This window comes from Nuphar pumila, chromosome 4 (genome assembly GCF_984573655.1).
Source record: "Nuphar pumila chromosome 4, dmNupPumi1.hap1.1, whole genome shotgun sequence".
NCBI classification, from domain to species: Eukaryota; Viridiplantae; Streptophyta; class Magnoliopsida; order Nymphaeales; family Nymphaeaceae; genus Nuphar; species Nuphar pumila.
The window spans coordinates 11,736,663-11,757,961 of NC_143252.1; the positions used below are offsets into that span (position 1 = coordinate 11,736,663).

The window sequence follows — 21,299 nt, forward strand, 5'->3', positions numbered from 1 at the left end:
GAGTGGAAGATGGGTCACTCAAAGATTATGGCTTGGCTCATCAATAGCGTAAACATAAAGAACTGTTCAAGTTTGGCAAAATTTGAGTATGCAAATGACGCATGGAAGTACCTCCAAGACATGTACTCTCTCAAGGATGCTGCACACGGGTGCAATCTACAAGACGAAGTAAGGACCATGACCAAAGGAAACATGAGCATTTGTGAATATTATAATGCTCTTACTCTTCTTTGGGATGAGCTAGCGTTGCTTGAACCTAAATGGCATTGTCCATTGGAAGTAGAGCTCTGAGAAAAGCAAGTGAAAGTGAAGCATTTTTATCAATTTATTAATGGACTTAGCCCCAAATTTGAAGCCAACAAGTCCGCTCTTCTACATAGAGGGAGTATCCCCTCTATTGTGGAAACATTAGAAGAATTAACTATGGAATAAAATAGGCAAAAGAACACTTCCAAGAATGAGGAATCGGTCTTGGCTATGTCAAGGTCGGGTTCTAATACTAGTGATTATAAACCACCACACTTCAGGAGATCTTCTAATGTCTATGAAAACAAAAAGATCATTTGTCATTTTTGTAACGAGCTGAGACACACCAAGCCTTTTTTTCCAAAGAGAAGGAGAGACAAAAGAAAATAAGTAAAGTGGCTTTTGTAGCTCCTCGCGAGAAGAGTGATGATAATGGTTCCCAAAGCATTGGATCAATGTTGCTCTCTCAATTAGTAGAGGCTTTACAACCACTTCTCAAGGGGAATGCATCTTTTCTCTCTAGTACCACAGTGTCTACGCCCAAAGCATTGGATCAATGTCCTCTCTCAATTCCGGAGGAGAATTTTTATCCAACAATTTTAAAAATTATTTAGATCAACATGGAATCCTTCACCAAAGATCTTATGCTAAAACTCCCCAACAAATGGTTTGGTAGAAAGAAAACACCATCATATCATTGAGACAACAAGGACTTATTATTTCCAAAAATGTACCAAAAAATTTTTGGGTGGAAGCCGCTCTTACAGTGGTGTATTTAATGAATAGAATGCCTTCTTCTTCTCTTAAAAATATGACACCTATTGAAAAACTATTCAAAATATCTCCCGATTACAAAAGACTAAGAGTTTTTTTATTGCAAATGCTTTGTTTTCACCAATAAAAATGGTAAACTTTCTCCCAAAAGTTATTCCATGTGCTTTTCTAGATTATGCTGAAAATCAAAAAAGATAAAGATGTTATGACATTACAAATGATAAATTGTATGCCTCAAAGAATGTTACTTGAAAACAAAAATGGTTTTGACAAAATTGAGTCTAAGGAAAAGTGTGAGTATTTGTTTCTCCTTGATTTAGTTAATGAGCATAAAATTTGTGATGTTGATAATCATGATAATGTGCATGTTGATGATTTATTAACTATTGATTAACATGTTGATGAACCCCATAATGAAACTCAAGTTTATACTCATCATGATGTGGATCATCCTCCATGTGCCTTAGAAAAATACTCCTAAAACCAAGACTTTGAAAAATTTAGTATTAGAAGATCAACTAAGATATCTAAATCACCTAGTAGGTTTGTGTCCAATGAATCATTTGATCCAAAATATAGATCGTGTCTTATGGTCATACACGCTTATGTTGAACCATCCATATACAATGAGGCTAAGAATGACCAAGAATGGATTGATGCAATGAACAATGAATAATAAGCATTAGAAAAAGCTAAAGCATGGGAAATTCAATCATTAGTCATAGGAAGAAAGCCATAGGATGTAAGTGGGTTTACAAAGTCAAGACGAAGTGTAATGGATCATTAAAAAGGCACAAGGCTAGGTTAGTTGTTAAAGGGTATATCCAAGAATATGGAGTAGATTGTGAAGAAACCTTTGATATAGTAGCTAGAATGACCAATGTTAGAACCATCATATCAGTTGCCTCGATTAGAAAATGGTGTATTTATCAAATGGTTGTGAAAAATGTTTTTCTCAATGGGAATTTCAATGAAGAGGTATATATGGAACCCCGACTTGGATTAAGTTTGGCACAAGGAATGGTCTTGGCTTTCATAAAGCATTGTATGGCTTCAAACCTATGTAGTCAAAAGCCCCGACTAGGCACTTACTAGCCCGCCGAGTCGGTCAGACGTAAGTAAAACGCCTAGGCTTTGCAATTCCTAGGTGGGTACCTTAAAAGATACCAATTTTGCACGAGAGCAATTTAGTCATTTATTATTCTTATATATATTGTTATTTTTTTTGTATATATATATATATATATGTGTGTGTGTGTGTGTGTGTGTGTGTGTGCATGTGTTTGTGTGATATATTCTGTGAAATCATAAAAACATGTTTAGTTATTATGTTAACACAATATATATATATATGTGTGTGTGTGTGTGTGTGCGTGTGTGTGTGCTACTTTGCTTTTGGGATTTTTTTGTGAAACATTGAAAGTATGCACAGTTAATTTTAATTGATTATGTTTTTTATATATGTGTGTGTTTGTTTCTAATGAATTTTCTATAAAATCCTGAAAACATGTTTATTATTATGAATTATGTAATATGTTATTTATATATGTATGTGTTATTGTGCTTTCGTGAAAGGTTGACAACATATTTTAATGATTATACTAAATATGTTTTGAATAATTGAAATATATATATATATATATATATATATTTGTGTGTGTATAATTATATATATGTATATTAATATATTTTGTGAGAGCATGTGTAATTTTATACTTGTGTATTGAAAACATTTTATTAGTAAAAGAATTAAACATATTTTTATGTATATTTTGTGTACTTTTTATATTTTAATTGGGGTACCGACTAGTCCCGCCTAAGCCTCGACTAGTTTTTTAGGGGTCTACCGACTAGGCACCGCCTAGCGTTTTTGACTACATCGCTTCAAACAAGCTCCCAAGGATTGATACGATCAATTTAATAGTGTGATGATTAAATTAAGATTTAAATTATGTTATATTGATACTGCATTGTTTGTTAAGTTCTTTGTTACATGTATGGTGATCTTACTACTTTATGCTAATGACATTATCATCACAAGGGGCGACAAGCAGGGAGTTAGTCATATCAAAGTTATCCTTAAGGATAACATTGAAATGAGAGATCTTGGTTTTCTTTATGATTTTCTTAGTATAGAAGTTGCATACTCACCTCGTGGTTATTTCTTGTCACAGACTATATATGCAGCTGAAATAGTAGCTTGATCTGGGATTACCGATGAGAAGAGAGTTGATACCCCTGAGGTCATAAATGATAAAATGAAGAAAGATGATAGAGAACCTTTGGATGATCAAACTCACTACATACAGATGATTGGAGCTCTAACTTACCTTTCTATTACTAGACCTGATATTTCTCATATTATCCATTTTGTTAGTCAATTTTAACAAATTTTCACCACAGTACATATGAGTGCTATGATGAGGATTGGTCGGTGACTCCTTAGTGTCTTGGAAGTGTAAGAAGCAACAAAAGGTGTATCTCTTCTCTACCAAAGATGAGTATAGGTCTATGGCAACTACAACTTTGAAGATAGTATGGCTGAAGCAACTACTTGAAGATCTGGGCGTCCACATAGCTCATCCCACCAAGCTATGTCAGCAATCACACTTTTCACGAATGTACGAAGCATATTCAGATGAATTGCCACTATATTTGTGAGGAGTACCTAAAAAAGATCATTACGCTTCTATACGTCCCTTCGAAGTATCAGTTGGCTGATTTTTTCACTAAAGCTCTACTATCACCACGATTCCATATTCTTATGGCCAAACTTATCACCGTAAGTTTGAGGGGGTGGTAAATATTGTGTATTTTATATGTATATATTCATATACATATGTGTATATATATGTGCATTTATATACTTTTATGTATAAGTATATATAATACATATATTTGATGTATTTATTTTTTCTGTTTTTTGTCGCTGGTTTGACCAGCCTTTGACTAGCCGTTAGGACTAATCTAAAGGCTATTCAATCTAGCCATTAGGACTAGTCTAACGGCTAGTTAGGGGCTATCTTTCGTATATATAGGGGATCTCCCCCTCTTGTAAAGAATGGATTATTTGTGCATTTTATCATTAATAAATTATTTATTTTTTAAGTGATTTGTGAGTGCGCTCTTGTGGCCTTAGTGGCTTGTGATTGTATGCCCTTAGTGGCACTGGCTTGTGTTTGAACCCTTTTGTGGGTGTGTGGAGTATCACTCTCTACTTCATTACAAAATATAAGCCCTATCAAATGTCATTGGTAATGTAGCAAAAGCAACAACCATACCAGTAGTTGACACCAAGAACCATGCCAATTATTAAGCAACAAAAATTAATGTTCTTTTAAGTCAAATTTGTAGAAAAAAAAAAGTGGATCACATCATGGGTAACTCAACCAATTATATAATCAGATATTAACATGGCAAAATTTACCAGATCGCCAACAGTCATCACCCCACCATTGATGCCATGGGCACAGAGAACCATTGCTGCCGAAAGAGCTATACTAAAAATCACATTTTGGCCAAAATTTAGATAAGCAAGACTAGTTTGTGTTTTCAAAGCAGCATCTTCATATTCTGCAAAGAGATGATAATTATTATTCAGATATCCTTGTATGAAATAAAAAGAATGAAAAACACTTCATTTGTGAGTTCAATTAATATATCATGGATCACCACATGAAATAGAGAGAGGTTTGTGGCTGAAAACTCCAGTCATCATTATGTATAGCTTGGAAAGAAAATTATGCTTTTCTCCATAAATACAATACTTCAAAATTTAGTAGAAATACATATTATATAACCAAGAAAAATAAGAAAATAATTTCAAAATAAAAGTGCTACAGGAATACTTGATTAAAGAAACTACAATGCATAAGACATTAAGATGAAACAGGACCATATGCAATGAAAAGCATTCCGCTAGTGCATATTTAGGAACTTTTACATTGAAACTTGAATCCTAAGCAGGAAAGACGTACATGGTGCACAAATGAAACAAAACAAAATATTTTTCACCCAAGATATTGGCATCTTCAAATGATCATCCCATCTGAACTGATAGCAAGCTCTGAAAACGAGTACAAGTGAAGGCACCATGTTGTTCAAATTGAGATACCTGTATTCAGTCAACAAGATCCTCTTGGTTGACTACTTCACCAAGTGGGTCCCCTAATTCTTCCACAACCTTAGTGTATGGATGTCAATGATATAGGCTTGGGTCAATATCTGACCAACTCAAACCCATTAGTCTAAAAAATTTAGATCCGATCACTTATCAGATTCAGTATTAAATGGCAGAATCTGAACCAATGCAGATCCAGGTTCAATTTTCTAGAGCAACCCAACCAAATTGATATAAGGAGTTGCAAGTAGGCGTTCCTGGGTTTGAACCTAGCACATGAGCTTCCAGGAACAACTTTCAAAAAGCCCACTAACCGCACCACCAAATTGAAACTTGTGATAAATATATGTAAACAATTTCTCAAATACCAAGGTAACAGCAAGATATGGATTTCATTTAGAAATGACGTGTTAAGTTTGATGCAATTGTAATGAAGTGCCGAATAAGAAAAAGTTATATCTCCAAGGGCAAATAAGAAAGCACGCACGTACACAAGTAGCCACTAATGGGCAAGATTACACCAAACCACAAAAGTAGCAAAACACACAAGAGAAGAGGAAAAAATATATCCAACTCAAGAGAGGCTTCAAAGGAAGCATACATTACATGGGAGAGAACCCCTTTATTTATATACAAAAGAGAGGGCCCTTGGAAGGGCTCCTAAGGGACGTTGGAGCCCTTCCAACGGTCATAAATGTGACCGTTGGAAGCTCCAACGTCCCTTAAGGGGGGGCCTTCCCAAGGTGAAAAAGGAAAAAGGAAAAAGAAAAAAGAAAAAAGAAAGAAAAGAAAGTAAAAAATACATTGTGTGTGAAATAGTAAAATAACTACTTTACCCCTAGTGAATATTACAAAGGGGATATATATATATATATGGATAATGACACATACACATATATGATTTACATATATATGTCTATGTGTCATAATCTACATATATATATATATATATATATATATATATATATTTTAACACCCCCCCCTCAAACACACGGGGAGATCACCGAGAGTTCATTAAGGAGAAAGTAAAAACGAGGCGATGGCAAAGCTTTGGTGAAGAAGTCCACCAATTGGTATTCGGTAGGAACATATGTAAGTTGAATGGTGCCCCACAGGAACTCATCACGAACATAATGGCAGTCCATCTCAATGTGCTTTGTTCGTTCATAAAAGATGTGATTGCTGGCAATGTAAATAGAACTCTTGTTATCGCAACACAACTTCGAAGGAGTTGAGAATGAGACGCCCATATCTTTAAGCAAACTTCTTAACCATACAATCTCAGTGGTGGTAGTAGTCATCGCACGATACTCCACTTCAGTAGAAGAGAGAGATATTTTCTGTTGCTTCTTATACCTCCATGAAATAAGTTACTCCAAGAAACACACAATAACCTGGAAAGGATGAGATGGCGGCACCGAAAGTGGAAGATGTAGAGGAGTTCATCTTTATGAATTGTTGTAGAGTTTCGGTATGATGAGTGATGGACTCCTTTATGTCTCCATCCTTTTTTGAATCTTCATTTGTGTTGGGAGGAATTTCCCCAATGGAAGCCACCTTCTTGAACTTGGGGCAATCCGGACGAATATGGCCTGGTACATTACAATTATGACAAATAATTTTTCTTCCTCCACCACCATTATATTTTGAAAAATGGGGTGGTTTATATGGTCTTACACAGAGTTACCGGAAGCGCCTAGGTAAGTGGGGAAGCGCACTTCCCTAAAGCGCGCTTCGGAAGCGTGAAACGTTGCGCTTCCGAAACGCGCGAGGAAGCGTCATTTTTTAATGGGAAGCGTGCTTCCCTTTTATAGGAAGCGTGCTTCCCCCCATTTTTTTCAATTTTTTATATATTTTTATTTTATTTTTTTCGCTTCCCCCTCGCTTCCTAGGTCACTTCTGGTTCACTTCCTAGGTCGCTTCTGAGACGATTCCCGATTCACTCCTAAGTGGTCTCACGCTTCTCGCTTCCTAAAATTTTGAAAGTGCCTCGCTTCCCGCTCCCGCTTCCTCAACTGACAACCATGGTCTTACATTGTTGTCGGGTCTAGACACGGCATGAACTTCATCAACATCTCTTTTCAAGGCCAAACGAGTCTCCTCTTGACATAAATCTGCCAAAATGTCACTTAAAGGAGTGGAAGCCCTATGAAGGAGGGATCCTCTTAGTTGCTCAAATTCAGGACGAAGCCCATGAATAAATTGAAAAACTCTTTCTTTTTTCATTTGCTCTTGCCTCATGGCAATAGCACTACCTTCTCATTGCGGTTCGAGAAGAACAAGTTCATCACATAAAGAAGATAGGGCACTATAATAATCCCTAATACTCATATCATCTTGCTTGATTTCTCTTACTTTTTCTTATAGGAAGAAGTGTCTAGCAAGGTCTCTTTGAGTGTACATGACTTTCATAAAGAACCAAGCTTCATTGGCCTTCTTGAACTTTGCTAGATTTGCACAAATTTTTAATTCAACATTATTCATGAACCATGCTAAAATTTTAGCATGCTCACTTTCCCAATCTTCCATTTTTTAAGAGAAGTCAAGAATTGCTTTCTCTTTTCTTCTTCATTCAATGCTTTTTCCTCATTGCCTTCAAACTTGGTTAATTTCAATTATGGTTCTGGAATGGTTTCACACACATAACCCCAAAGCTTTTTACCTTTGAGGTTATTTTCTATAGCGGCCGCCCACATACGATAATTGATCCCATTCAATTTGAATGAGAGGTCGATTTTGGCATCCTTGTTGGCCATTTATAGAAAAAGAGTTTGAAAGCAAGAGAGAGGAGAGATATTACTTGACAAGAGAGGATCCGATGAAGCTTCCACAACCAAGGCTTTGATACCATGTAATGAAGTGCCGAATAAGAAAAAGTGATATCTCCAAGGGCAAATAAGAAAGCACGCACATACACAAGTAGCCACTAATGGGCAAGATTACACCAAACCACAAAAGTAGCAAAACACATAAGAGAAGAGGAAAAAATATATCCAACTCAAGAGAGGCTTCAAAGGAAGCATACATTATATGGGGGAGAACCCCTTTATTTATAGACAAAAGAAAGGGCCCTTAGAAGGGCTCCTAAGGGACGTTGGAGCCCTTCCAATGGTCATAAATGTGACTGTTTCCCTATATTGTTGTAACTCTCATTTTAAAGAAGTTTCTCTTATCATCTTCTTTGCCATGTTTCTTATGGTTGAAGCTCTTGCTTTGCTATGGTATCAAAGTCATACCCACCCCTAAAGAGAGGTATTTGATGATCATCTGGAAGGAAATAGCGAGAAGAAACTCCATTTTAGTGTGACAGGTGTGCCTCATTTTGTGTGCCCTGAGAAGGGTGCATGTACATTTGTTGCAGTTTGGTTCGATTGAATTGGGGCTTTGGTAGATCTTGATTTTAGATGATTTCTAAATCAAGAATAATTCTGATCAGAGGTATACTAGATTTTATATGGAATTTTTTCTGATTTTATGAATAGTCATGACCAGATTTTGATTTCCCGTTGTTCTGATCAGATCAATAGTTTTTGGCAACTTTAGTTTGATGTAATCTGGTCGTTTTTATATGGGGAAGCTTTTAGACGTGTTGTTTTGAGAAGATTTGGTGTTTGGGTGAAACTTTGAAGTGATTTTAGCAGTTTATTTGGGACAGTAGTTGAGTTTTTGCTTATTGATGAGTAGTAGTACTATAACCTCTGTATTGACATCAGATTCCATCGTTTCTGATATTGGATATCTGTTGTGGATTGTTGGGTGCTATGAAGCTGCTCGATATATCTTTTTGAGTTGGGGATTTTGTTCTTGAGCCTCATATCTTGATACTCTTGACCATAGTTACCGAAAGCGCCTCTATAGGGGGGGAAGCGTGGGAGAAACTTGCTTCCCATTTGTGGAAACCGTGCTTCCCACTCGCTTATCAAATCGCTCCCCTTTTGTTTCCCACTCACTTCCCCCTTATTTTGTGGTTTTCATGTTAATATTTAGTTTTTCCGCTTCCCACTCACTTCCCCCATGCTTCCCCCTCATTTTCTTCATGTTTCCTTTTTTCGCTTCTTGCACGCCTTTACGATCGCTCCAAAACGAATCCTGCTTCACACTACTTTTTGACACTCGCTTCCCCGCTTCCGCTTGACACATCATTTCTCGTATACATTTTTCTTCCTGGTAAATATGCTCTTGACCGTATTTGTCGAGTATTCTTGGATATATATAATAGTATCATAGATACTAGTTCTTGGTTGTTGGTATTACTGGATTTGTGCAGGTACTGGATTTGTAGTTGGGGGTTGGTGTAATATGGAGAAGGGAGAATCTATTCAGCTTGTCCTGGTGAAGGTTGATGGGACTAACTATGCATGTTGGGTTGAATGTGTAAAGACAGTGGTGACGGCTTTGGTTAGGAAGGATATTTGGATGACACCAAAGTGAATCCAAAGAAGGGTGATCCCAATTATTGCATTGACACCGTAGAATGAAAGAAGGAAAATGCAAAAGTTAAATCATGGCTTTTGGGCTCTGTGGAGCAAAATAGTGTTGTGGATATTTTAAAGTATGAAGCTGCTAAGAATATTTGGGGCTATTTGAAGCAAATCTTTGAATAGTCAAATTAGGCTCAACAATATCACCTTGGTGAAGAATGTATGGCTTTGAGACAGACAGTTGCAAGGACTGATGCACTTAGAGGAGGTGGTTTTGATAGGTTCAGAAGTAATGAGTCTCATCTGTTGTTACTATTGTAAGAGGATTGGTCACACGAAGAAATCATGTTCTGCATTGAACAAAAAGAAGTATGGGGCCTTTATAGTTGTGCTAGAGAGACAGGAAAGCCTAAGGATATTTTGCCCATTGTGACCAATACGCATTGCATTACTTCTGCAGGAAGCTTTTCAGATTCTTTGTCTGTGGTCCAGTCTAATACTTTAGAGGAGATTCAACAGTTTCTTGCTTAGTCTGATGGCTCAACTTCTCCTTTTTCTTCTTTGTCTACTTTGTTTGGTACTGCTCTTGTTGGGTTTTTCGAGTAGTTTATCGGGATGGTTAATAGACTTAGGTGTATCATGTCACATGACAGTACAAGAGTCTATTCTAACCAACTGTCATCCTTGCAGTGGATCACACTGCAGATGGGTCCTTTAGGGGATTTTCAAAGTTGGATAGGTCACTCCCACCTCTTGTCCTGGGAGCAACTTAAATATTTCTCAAGATTTTCATGTCCCTTCTTTAGCAGATTATTTTTGTTGGCCAATTTACTAAACATAATTGTAGTGTAATCTTTTTCTCCTGTAGATTGTATTATGCAGGATCAGCTTTCAGGAAAAAGATTGGGATTCGCCATAGGAAAGAGACTTGCATTACTTGGACTCATTAGACTTGAGTTGTCAGAAGAGACTTGGAGGTGGTTTAGGAGCAGCGGTTTTGGATGAGTCTATGTTGTGACATCATCGGCTTGGTCATATTTCTAGTTCCAGACTGCAACATCTTGTGTCTTCGAATAGTTTGGGTGGATCTAAAATTTTTGTGTCAGATCTTTAAAAAGTTTTGTGCCATGATTGAGACTCAGTTTTCTGCTAAGATTAATACCCTTCGCTCGGATTCAGTATGTGTTTCAGAGTTTCCAACAAGAGAAGGTGATTGTTCATCAAAAATCATGCCCATATACACCTAAGCAGAATGGAGTTGCAGAGAGGGAAAATATACATATTTTGGAAACCACTAGAGCTCTCTTATTTTTTGGTTGTGTGCCTAAGATCTATGGAGTTGATGTTGTATGTATGGCAATCTATCAAATTAATTGTATGCCATATGAAGTTCTTAAAGGTATCTCTCATTATCAAAAGTTGTATGGAGTTGCACCCAATTACGCTGTGTTGAGTATATTTGATTGTACTCGCTTTGTTTTGTTACCCGAGCACTATAGAGACAAGCTTTCCCAGCGAGCTGTAAAATGTTGTTTATTTAGTTTCTCTAGTAGAAAAAAGGATTATAAATGTTATGATCCAATTGGAAAGAAGGTTAGGATTTCTAGACATATGGTCTTTTGTGAGCATACAACAAATTTTTCTTAGTTTAAGGAGGGGGGAGAGTGAGGTTGATTTTGCTTTTTTTTATGCCATTTCTAGTGGATGAAAATGCTGATAGAAACCTAATGTTTAGCTTGAGTCTCAAATCCAAAATAATAGGTTTGGCCAAACCTATGTTAGGAGACAGGAGGGTGTCCCTAGTATACCTCTTATAGATCAGATTGGGAAAGAGATAGAGATTTTATAGGCCAATTTTGAGTCCCTTCCAGTTGATTCTGAGAATGCAGTTCAAGATCCTACACCTTCCTCTCCTACTTAGATACGGAATAGCTCTCGAATTTCTCTTCCCCCTACTCGTTTTAGTTCTTATGAATCATTTTCTCCTAAACATTGTGCATTCTTCGCTTTAATTCACTATTATGCTGAGCTTATGCAGAATCGGCTTTTAAAGAGAAGTGGCAGCAAGCAATGGCTGAAGAGTTGAATGCTTTGGAGAGAATGCATGTTTGGGATCTTGTGAAACTCCTTTGGAAAGAACGTAGCGGGATGTAAATGATTTACAAGATTAATACCAAGACAGATGGATCTATTGAAAGATACAAGGAAAGGTTGGTAGCAAAGGGTTACAGTTAGTAGTTTGGGATTGACTTTACTGAAACATTTGTACTTGTGGCTCATATGACCACCATTATAACCCTACTTGTGGTTGTTGCAGTGAGACAATAGAATTTGTGGCAGCTAGATGTTAAAAATGCCTTATAGAATGGAGATTTGGATGAGGAAGTATATATCGAGTTGCCACATGGGTATTCAAAATCGCAAGATAGAGCTTGTAGATTAAGGAGAGTTGTATATGGACTCAAACAGGCACCTTGGGATTGGTATGCGAAGTTTAGTTCTAGTGTTAGATCTCTTCATTTTGAGTAGAGCTATTATGATCAGCCTAGTTTGTGTCATCTTCTTCTCGAGAAAAGTGTACATTGTTTCTATATGTTGACGATAAGAGGTGATGATTTGCAGAAAGTAGATGATACCAAGAAGAGATTGGCTAGCATTTTTGAAATAAAGGACATAGAAAATAGTTGCATACTCAAAGAGAGGACTTTACTTGCCTCAGCATAAGTAAGCAACTGATATTGTTATAAAACAAGACTAGCAAATGATTTTAAAAAGGTTAGTTCTACTATGAAAGCAAATGAAAAATTGAGAGCTTCAAATCGAGTGGAGCTAGAAGATCTAGTGGTATATAGCCAGTTAGATGATACCAAGAAGAGGTTGGCTAGCATTTTTGAAAAAAAGGACATAGAAAATAGTTGCATACTCAAAGAGAGGACTTTACTTGCCTCAGCATAAGTAAGCAACTGATATTGTTATAAAACAAGACTAGCAAATGATTTTAAAAAGGTTAGTTCTACTATGAAAGCAAATGAAAAATTGAGAGCTTCAAATCGAGTGGAGCTAGAAGATCTAGTGGTATATAGCCAGTTAGTTGGGAACATGATATACTTAACTATATCTAAACCATATATTACTTATATTGTCTATGTCGTTAGTCAGTTTACGAGTTCCCTCAGGTCGGTTCATCTAGATGGAGTACTTTGGATCATCAGATATGTAAAAGAACACTATGCATTATAGGATGTTTTTCTCTTTGTCTTCCTCCACAAATCTTAGAGCCTCTTGCGATGCGGACTTTTAAGGTCTCTACTGAGGACCGTGTCTCTACTATTGGATTTTGTATTTTTCTTGAAAGCTCCCTAATCTCATGGAAGAGTAAGAAACAACAAAGATTTGTAGAAGAGTTAAGGGTTCCTATAGGTAGATGAACCTCCTTGTATTATGACAATATGAGTGTCATTCATATTGCGATGAATCCAGAGATCTATTAAAGAACTAAGCATATTGAGTTAGATTGTCACCATGCCAGAAGAGCTTATGAAGATGGAATCATTTCTCTTGAGCATGTGGGCACTAAGGATCAAATTGCAGATTTGTTTACAAAGAGTCTTGTGCATGGTTGCCAGTTGAGGAAGCGGGAGCGGGAAGCGATACGGGAAGCGGGAGCGGGAAGCGAGGCACTTTCAAAATTTTAGGAAGCGGGGAAGCGTGGGACCACTTAGGAGCGATTCGGGAAGCGTCTCGGAAGCGACCTAGGAAGCGTCTCGGAAGCGACCTAGGAAGCGTCTCGGAAGCGAGGGGGAAGCGAAAAAAATAAAAATAAAAAATAAAAAATACAAAAAATTTGAAAAAACAGGGGAAGCGAGGGGGAAGCGTGGGGGAAGCGAGGGGGAAGCGTGGGGGAAGCGTTGGGGAAGCGATGGGGAAGCGTGGGGGAAGCGCGCTTCCCATTAAAGGGAAGCGCGTCCCCCATTAAAGGGAAACGCGTCCCCCATTAAAGGGAAGCGCGCTTCCCAAAAAAGGGGGACGCTTCCCCCCACGCTTCGGAAGCGCGACGTTTCGCGCTTCCGAAGCGCGCTTCGGGGAAGCGCGCTTCCCCTTTTAGCTAGGCGCTTCCGGTAACTCTGGTCTTGTGTAATGAGATATGCAGAAATATAAAGAGTGCTATAAGCACTTGTAATGTCCTACAATGGACAACCAAAAGAGACAATAGCCAAGTCCACTAAGGGACAACACATACACAAGCCTTGAGAAAGGCAAAAATATAAAAGCCTCTTTATTGATAAAGAGAGAGAGAGCGCTCTCAAACATGAAGAAAATACAAGGGGTTCACCCCTATTTATACAAAGAGAAATGAGAGGAAGGGAAGCCACATGGCCTCAAAAGGAGAGCCAAAAGAGGGCTCCCATGGAGTCATTGGGAGCCCCCAACGGTCACAATTGTGACCGTTGGGGTGCCCAATGACTCTATGGTGGGGCCCCTTAAGTGGCTAAAAAAGAAGGAAAATAAAAAAAGAAAAAATAAAATAAATACAAAAAATAAAAAGAAAAAAAAACAAGTACCCCTATCGGGTACTGTGTGAAATGACCATAATACCCCTATCGGGTATTATGGTGTATTTGAATATATATATATATATACACAGACCCCTCAAACTTTACGGGGAGATGACCGAAAGTTTGCCAAGGATAAGCGAGGAGCAGGAAGTGCTTTAGTAAAAAAGTTTGTGAGCTGATATTCGGATGTGACGTATGGTAGTGTAACTGTCCCACGAAGATATTCATCACGAACATAGTGACAGTCCATTTCTATATGTTTGGTCCGCTCATGGAAGGTGTGATTGTTGGTAATGTAGATGGCACTTTTGTTGTCACAGCAAAGCTTCGAGGCATCGGAAATTTCAACTCCCATATCTTAAAGAAAACTTCGAAGCCACACAAGTTTCATTGTAGTAGTTGTCATAGCTCGGTATTCAGCCTCAGTAAATGATAAGAAGACTTTCTGTTGTTTCTTACATCTCCAAGCAATTAGTGAATCTCCTAAAAAGACACATAAACCAATAGTTGAGATTCTAACATTTGGGTTTCCTCTCCAGTTAGCATCAGTATAGGCAAGCAAATTTAACGAAGAGAGTGAGGATAGAAATATCCCTTTAGTTAGAGTGTTGTTGATATAGCGAATAATCCGAAGCACGGCACTCATATGCACAGTTGTAGGAGCATGCTGGAATTGGTTGGCAGAGTGAACAGCGTGAGCGATGTCTGGCCTGGTGACGGTCAGATAGGTGAGAGATCCAATGAGTTGTTTGTAGGGTATAGGATCATCCAGTAGAACCCTATCCTCCAACTGTAGTTTAGCGTTGATAACCTCTGGAGTCTTCACCTTTTGTCATCAGAAATTCCAGATTTGGAACATATATTTGCAGCAAGCTTCATCTGTGATAATATATACCCTCGAGGAGAGTATGCAACTTCAATGACAAGAAAATATACGAGAAAACCTAAATCAGATATATCAAAGTTATCTTTTAACATATTTTTAACATCAATAATACCACTTTCATCATTGCCTGTGATGATCATATCATCAACATAAAGTAAAAGAATAACAATACTATTACCTGCACTTTTAACAAAGAGAGCAGTGTCAGTATAACAAGAACGAAATCCCAACTTAGTCATGATAGCACTAAATCTATCATACCAAGCCTTAGGGGCTTGTTTAAGACCATATAAAGCTTTTAATAATTTAAGGGTTTGACCTTGTTCAAGAGTAATTCCCGACGGAGGGTCCATATATACTTCTTCATTTAGTTGATCATTAAGAAAGACATTTTTAACATCTAATTGAACTATAGGTCATTTCTTAGATGATGCCACAACAATTAGGGTTCAAACACTAGTCATTCGAGCAACATGAGCAAAAGTCTCCTCATAATCAATGTTGTATTCTTATGAGTATCCCTTAGCTACTAATCTTGCTTTATATCGTTCTAAGGAACCATTACTTTTTGTCTTTACTTTGTAAACCCAACGGCATCCTATAGTTTTTTTATTTAGAGGAAGTTGAACTAATTCCCAAGTTTTAGCCTTCTTTAAGGCATCTAGTTCTACCCTCATTGCTTCAATCCAATGTGATATACTTTTTGCTTGATTATAATAAGAAGGTTCATAATATGAATGTAAGGCTATTAGACAAGCTCTATAATTTGGTGAGAGAGATTCATATGAAACAAACCTATTAGGTGGAATTGATTCTCTAGAGGAGCGCCCAAGGGAAGTTTCTCGTAGAGGTTCATTAAGCCACAAGAATTTTTCTAAAGCAGTAATAGGTTTCTCTTGCTCACGCCGGGTGTAAACATGTAGATTGTCACCATTAGTTGGTGATATTTCAATATTACATGTGTCTTCACTATTATGTGTGTTTTCTAATATTTCTGAATGACTTAAAGATTCATCATTTGCATCTTCTAAAAGATCATTTAAGAACATATATTCAATTTCATTTTGTTTGTCTAAAATTTCAAATCCGTTTTCATCTTCTAAAAATGTCACATCTTTTGAGACATATAACTTATTGTTTTTATAATCAAAACATCTATAGCCCTTTTGATTTTCACCATATCCCAAGAATACACATTCAATTGCCTTTGGTGATAATTTATCTCTTTTATGTAAAAGAGCAAATCATTTGCATCCAAAAATACGAAAAAATAAAAAGAAAAGAAAAAAAGAAAAAAGAAAAAAAGAAAATAAATACAAAAAAGAAAAAAAGAAAAACGAGTACCCCTATCGGGTACTATGGTGTATTTGAAGAAATATATATATATTAACATCTTACTCCTTTGCATTTTAGATCATTTCTTTCAAAACTTCGGATGATTCCTCTTTCATCATCTCAAGTTTGAGGGGTAGCCTTAAGTTTGATGTAATATATGTATTATATTTTGTGTGTTATCCCTCTTACCATGTATATGTACATTTCATTCATTTCAAAGTTGTTCTTGTATTTTTCCATATTTCTAGTGTGGAGACAATTAGTTTTGTCTATTAGTGAGGTAGAAGGGAAGTCTCACATATAATGTTGTCTCTCTCATTTTAGAGCTAATTATGTTTCTCTTCTCATCTTCTTTGCTATCTCATGGTTGTGTGAAAATGTCTTCAAAGAGACAACATACATAAGAACACTAAGTTCTTAATGAGAAACACGTGCACAAATGCACAATAAGAATACTTGGAACATATGTGTGAAAATCTCTATAAAGGGAGTGTGTATACACACACGATATTTGAGACAAGAAGTGTGCACAAAGGCACAAGGAGAACTCTCACAAGTGCACAAATGGCACACATACACATGCACAAGGGCATAAAAAATGAACCGCTTTATTGAATGTGAAAGGGCTTTATAAAAAGCCTTAATACAAAACACAAGGGGATCACCCCTTATTTATAATACAAGGGAGAGAGAGAACGAGGGAGTCATTGGACTCCCAACGGCTCTAAATAGAGTTGTTGGGAGTCCAACAGCTCTCTCTAGTTTATGCTTTTTGACTTTGGTCAAAAAAGCATAAAGCCAAAAAAGTCCAAAAATAAACTAAAAAAGAAAAAGAAACCTAACCTAGTTAAATAAACTAACCTAATTCTAACTAAAATTTTAAACGTAAACTAAAACTATGAGATTACATATTAAATTATGTTACATTATTTAACACCCCCCTCAAACTTAGGGTGACATAACCGAAAGTTTGCCAAGAAGGAAGTTAAATCTTGGAGAGCACAGCGCTTTGGTAAAGAAGTCTGCAAGTTGGTATTCTGATGAAACATATGAAAGGTCTATGGTTCTTCTTAAGTATTTTTCACGAACATAGTGGCAGTTCATCTCAATGTGCTTCGTGCGCTCATGAAATGTGTGATTTTTGGCAATGTAAATTGCACTTTTATTATCATAACATAGTTTTGTGGGCCCTTGAACTTGAATATTCATATCTTCCAGCAAGCTGCGAATCCAAACAATCTCTATGGTAGTAGATGTCATTGCTCTATATTCGGCTTTAGTGGATGAAAGTGAGACCTTCTGTTGTTTCTTGCATCTCCAAGAAATTAAAGATTCTCCTAAAAAATACAAAAAAAGTAGTGGAGTGACGGTTACTTGGGTCACCTCCCCAGTCAGAGTCGGTATAAGCAATTAAATTCAATTCAGAAGAAGAAAATAGAAATACCCTATTGTTTAATGTACCCTTTATGTATCTGATGATACGGAGAATGACGTGAAAAGAAGTTGTCATTATGTATATGCAGGACCCGACCCGATCTATATACTGGATCGGGTCCAGACCCAATCAATGTATAATGTAAATTACAATGTTATTAAGGGGTATTTCTGTACCCTAGAATTACATACTCAATATATTAATAGACTGAAAGGCGCAGCCACAAGTCTGACACTCTCTCTCTCTCTCTCTCTCTCTCTCTCTCTCTCTCTCTCTCTCTCTCTCTCTCTCTCTATGACAGGTCTGTGTAGAGATCAAGGACCCCTTTCTCACATCGTATCAGAGCAACGTGACGTCTGGGAGTGAAGAGCTGCCTCGTTTTCATCCTATCAACGTGAAAGTCGATAGGCGCGTGGATCTGACCAAGTCTGGGTGAGAAAAGCTCGATCTTGGTTTCACGATGACAGACCTCGATTTTGGTTTCACGGTGACAGGCACGTGAATCTGTGAAAAACTCGACCTCCTGTGTTTCTCAGTCACAGGTCGTTCTTCTCTCTTTGTCAACTTATTCACCTTTAATCTGAAATCATACCTCTGTTTTTACTTCAGATCACTGTGGTTCTTCTATTTTTCTACAATTTGTGCTTCTGAAATCTCTGTTAACCTCTGTTGTTTCGTGGGTTCTGAAATCACTTTTAATCACATTTTCTGAAATCGCATTATTCTTTTTCAGTTTTTTTTTTATTTCTGTTTGCCGAGTACAGCCACGTGAAATTGATCCAACACGTGAACTTGTTTCTCCTGCTTTTCTGTTAGCCGAGACATGCTTCTACTATTTGTTAGTTGAGTGCTCTGTTAGCCGAGTGCTCTGTTAGCCGAATCCAGCCACATGAAATTGATTACCTTTCTGTTAGCGAAGTCCAGCCACGTGATTTTGATCAAACACGTGAAGCTGATTAGCCGAGCCCTTTATTTTGTCTCTCATACCTAAGTATCAGTTCAGGTTTTCTCTCAAATGGATTTCACTCATGCGCAGTCATGCCTGGCCTCCAGCTTTCTCAGTCAACTAGTCTCTGAAAAACTGAATAACTCAAATTTCTTAACCTGGAAAAGACAGATCATCCCATTTATAAAGAGTGAGGACCTCTCTGGTCATCTGGATGGATCAGTTCTACTGCCTCCAGAATTTATTTCGCAAGAAAACGCGGACGATAAAGGAGAACAATCTATTGTTCTTCACAAGAATCCAGAATATGTTGCTTGGATGAAGAGGGATCACATACATCACTTCAACTCTCTCACAGGAGGTCCTTGTTGCCCTTCCTGATAATTGTTCCGCCAAGAAACTGTGGGACAAGTTAGTTCAAACATATTCACAAATTCCTGAGGCGAGAATTATGTTTCTTAAGCGAGAGTTTCAAATGCTGAAGAAAGATTCCATGTCTATTATGGAATACCTGAACAAAATGAAAAGAATCACAGACTAGCTGGCTATTGTTGGGTGTCTTGTCAGTGAAAAAGATAAAGTGCAACAAACCTTGAGTGGATTGGGGTCGGACTATGTTAAAATGTAAAACTGTACATATATGTATATATAATAATATTATATTATTATATATATATAAATACATTTTTAGTTTCTTTCTTTTCTGTATTTTTTTTTCCTTTATTTTTATTTTTTGTCTTTATGTCATCTAGTTCAGTTTGAACTAGAATGACTGTTGCTAGTCAAGTCCTGTCCAGACTTGACTAGCAATAGAGCTGTTGGACTGACACAGTCCAACAGCTCTTAATAGAGCTGTTGGACCGACACATTCCAACAGCTCTAAATAGAGCTGTTGGACTGTGCCCAACAGCTCTATTGAGTCCTCTTTCAGCTGTGTATATAAAGGGGTGCAGCCCCTCTTGTATTTTACTCCAATGCTTCTTAAGCAATTGGTTTTTCATATCAATAAAGAATACATTTTTATTTTTATTTTGTTTCCAGTTATACCCTTTTTAAGGGTTATGCTTTAGTGTCATTCTTGACACTTGCTCTTGTTAATCAAAGCTCGTGTTTCGAAGATCCCCATTTCATTTCATGGTATCAGAGCCGCGGAAGTACTAAATCTTGAGGAAAAGCTGCCTCGGTTTCCGTGCCCGTTTGCAAAAGTGTTCGCCACTTGAAGAGAAGTGTTTTATCACTTCATTGGAGAAGATTTCACATCTTGTTGTATTGTTTTTTTTTCTTTCTTTCTCATTTTCCTTCTTGTTTCTCTTCTATCCCTATTCTTTCTCTCCTTGTAATCGATGGATGACAATGATAAAGTCACCATCATGCCTATGAAACTAAGCGATACGAACTATGTAACATGGGCTTCAATCATGAAGCACCATATATGGGGAAAAGGCTTATGGGGGATTGTGGATGGTTCTGATTCGGAACCTAAGCTATCTCTTACTAAAAAGGAGGGAGATAAAGACGTCCCTCTATCGGAAGAAGAGAAAATCAAGGCTATTGCCTCATACGAGAAGAAATGGAAAGAATGGAGAATATCTCATGCGAAGATAATGTCATGGCTTATCAATAGCGTTGACATTAAAAAATGCTCAAGTCTTGCCAAATTTGATCATGCCGATAAGGCATGGGAATACCTTAAGAATATGTATTCCCTTAAAGATATTGCACACGTGTGCAACCTCCAAGAAAAAGTTCGAATGATGACACAAGGAGACAAAACTATTCGTGAATATTACAATGGGTTGTCCGAACTTTGGGAAGAACTTTCCCTTTTAGAACCAAAGTGGCATTGTGCCGAAGACATCGAGCTTCATCAGAAACAACTCGATGTTGAACATTTTTACCAGTTTATCACTGGATTAAGGCCGGAATTTGAAGCCACTAAATCGGCCCTACTTCACCGGGGAAAAATTTCTTCTATTGTTGAAACTATTGAAGAGTTAACAATGGAAGAAAATCGTCTCCGGAAAGGTTCTTTAAAAATTGAAGATGATTCCGTTTTAGCCGTGTCTAGACCAGGGAATCATGTTCGATCATATAGGCCTCCTCACTTTAACCGACAAAATGGTGACTATGATAAGAAGAAAGTTATTTGTCATCACTGTCATGAACCGGGACACTACAGGCCACAATGTCCCAAACTTAAGGAGTTGAGAGAAAAAAGAGCTGCAATTGCTGGATCGGAGCCTAAAGATCAGGATGCACCAGTTTCCCTGGCCCAACTAATGGAAATCCTTCAGCCTCTCATCAAAGGTGCCTCTTCCTCATCTGAAGCTTCAACCGGCGCAGCAGCCTCATCTTTTTCTGATTTAGGTAAAATTTCTTGGCTTCTTGACTCTGGTGCATCTTTTCATATGACCCCAAATAATCAAAGTCTATCCAAATGTGTTAAAAATAAAACAAGTGTGTCAAAGGTCTTTACTGCTGATGGGACTTCTCTTGAAATAGAAGGAATAGGAGATTTTGAAAAAATTTATAAAACAAAAAATTTTTTTATTCCAGAAATTAGACATGTTCCCAAATTAA

At 37.3% G+C, this 21,299-nt stretch overlaps 1 protein-coding gene across 3 annotated transcripts in view; it reads right to left on the reverse strand.

Annotated features, from left to right (window-relative positions):
* The window catches only part of LOC149839374 (ABC transporter B family member 25, mitochondrial-like), a 248,133-nt gene that overhangs the window by 134,470 nt on the left and 92,364 nt on the right, over window positions 1-21,299 (reverse strand). For all 3 annotated transcript variants that reach the window (XM_090002513.1, XM_090002512.1, XM_090002511.1), the window contains exon 10: window positions 4,448-4,593. In XM_090002513.1, coding sequence (XP_089858639.1) covers window positions 4,448-4,593 — 146 coding nt within the window. The remainder of the gene's footprint in view (window positions 1-4,447; window positions 4,594-21,299) is intronic.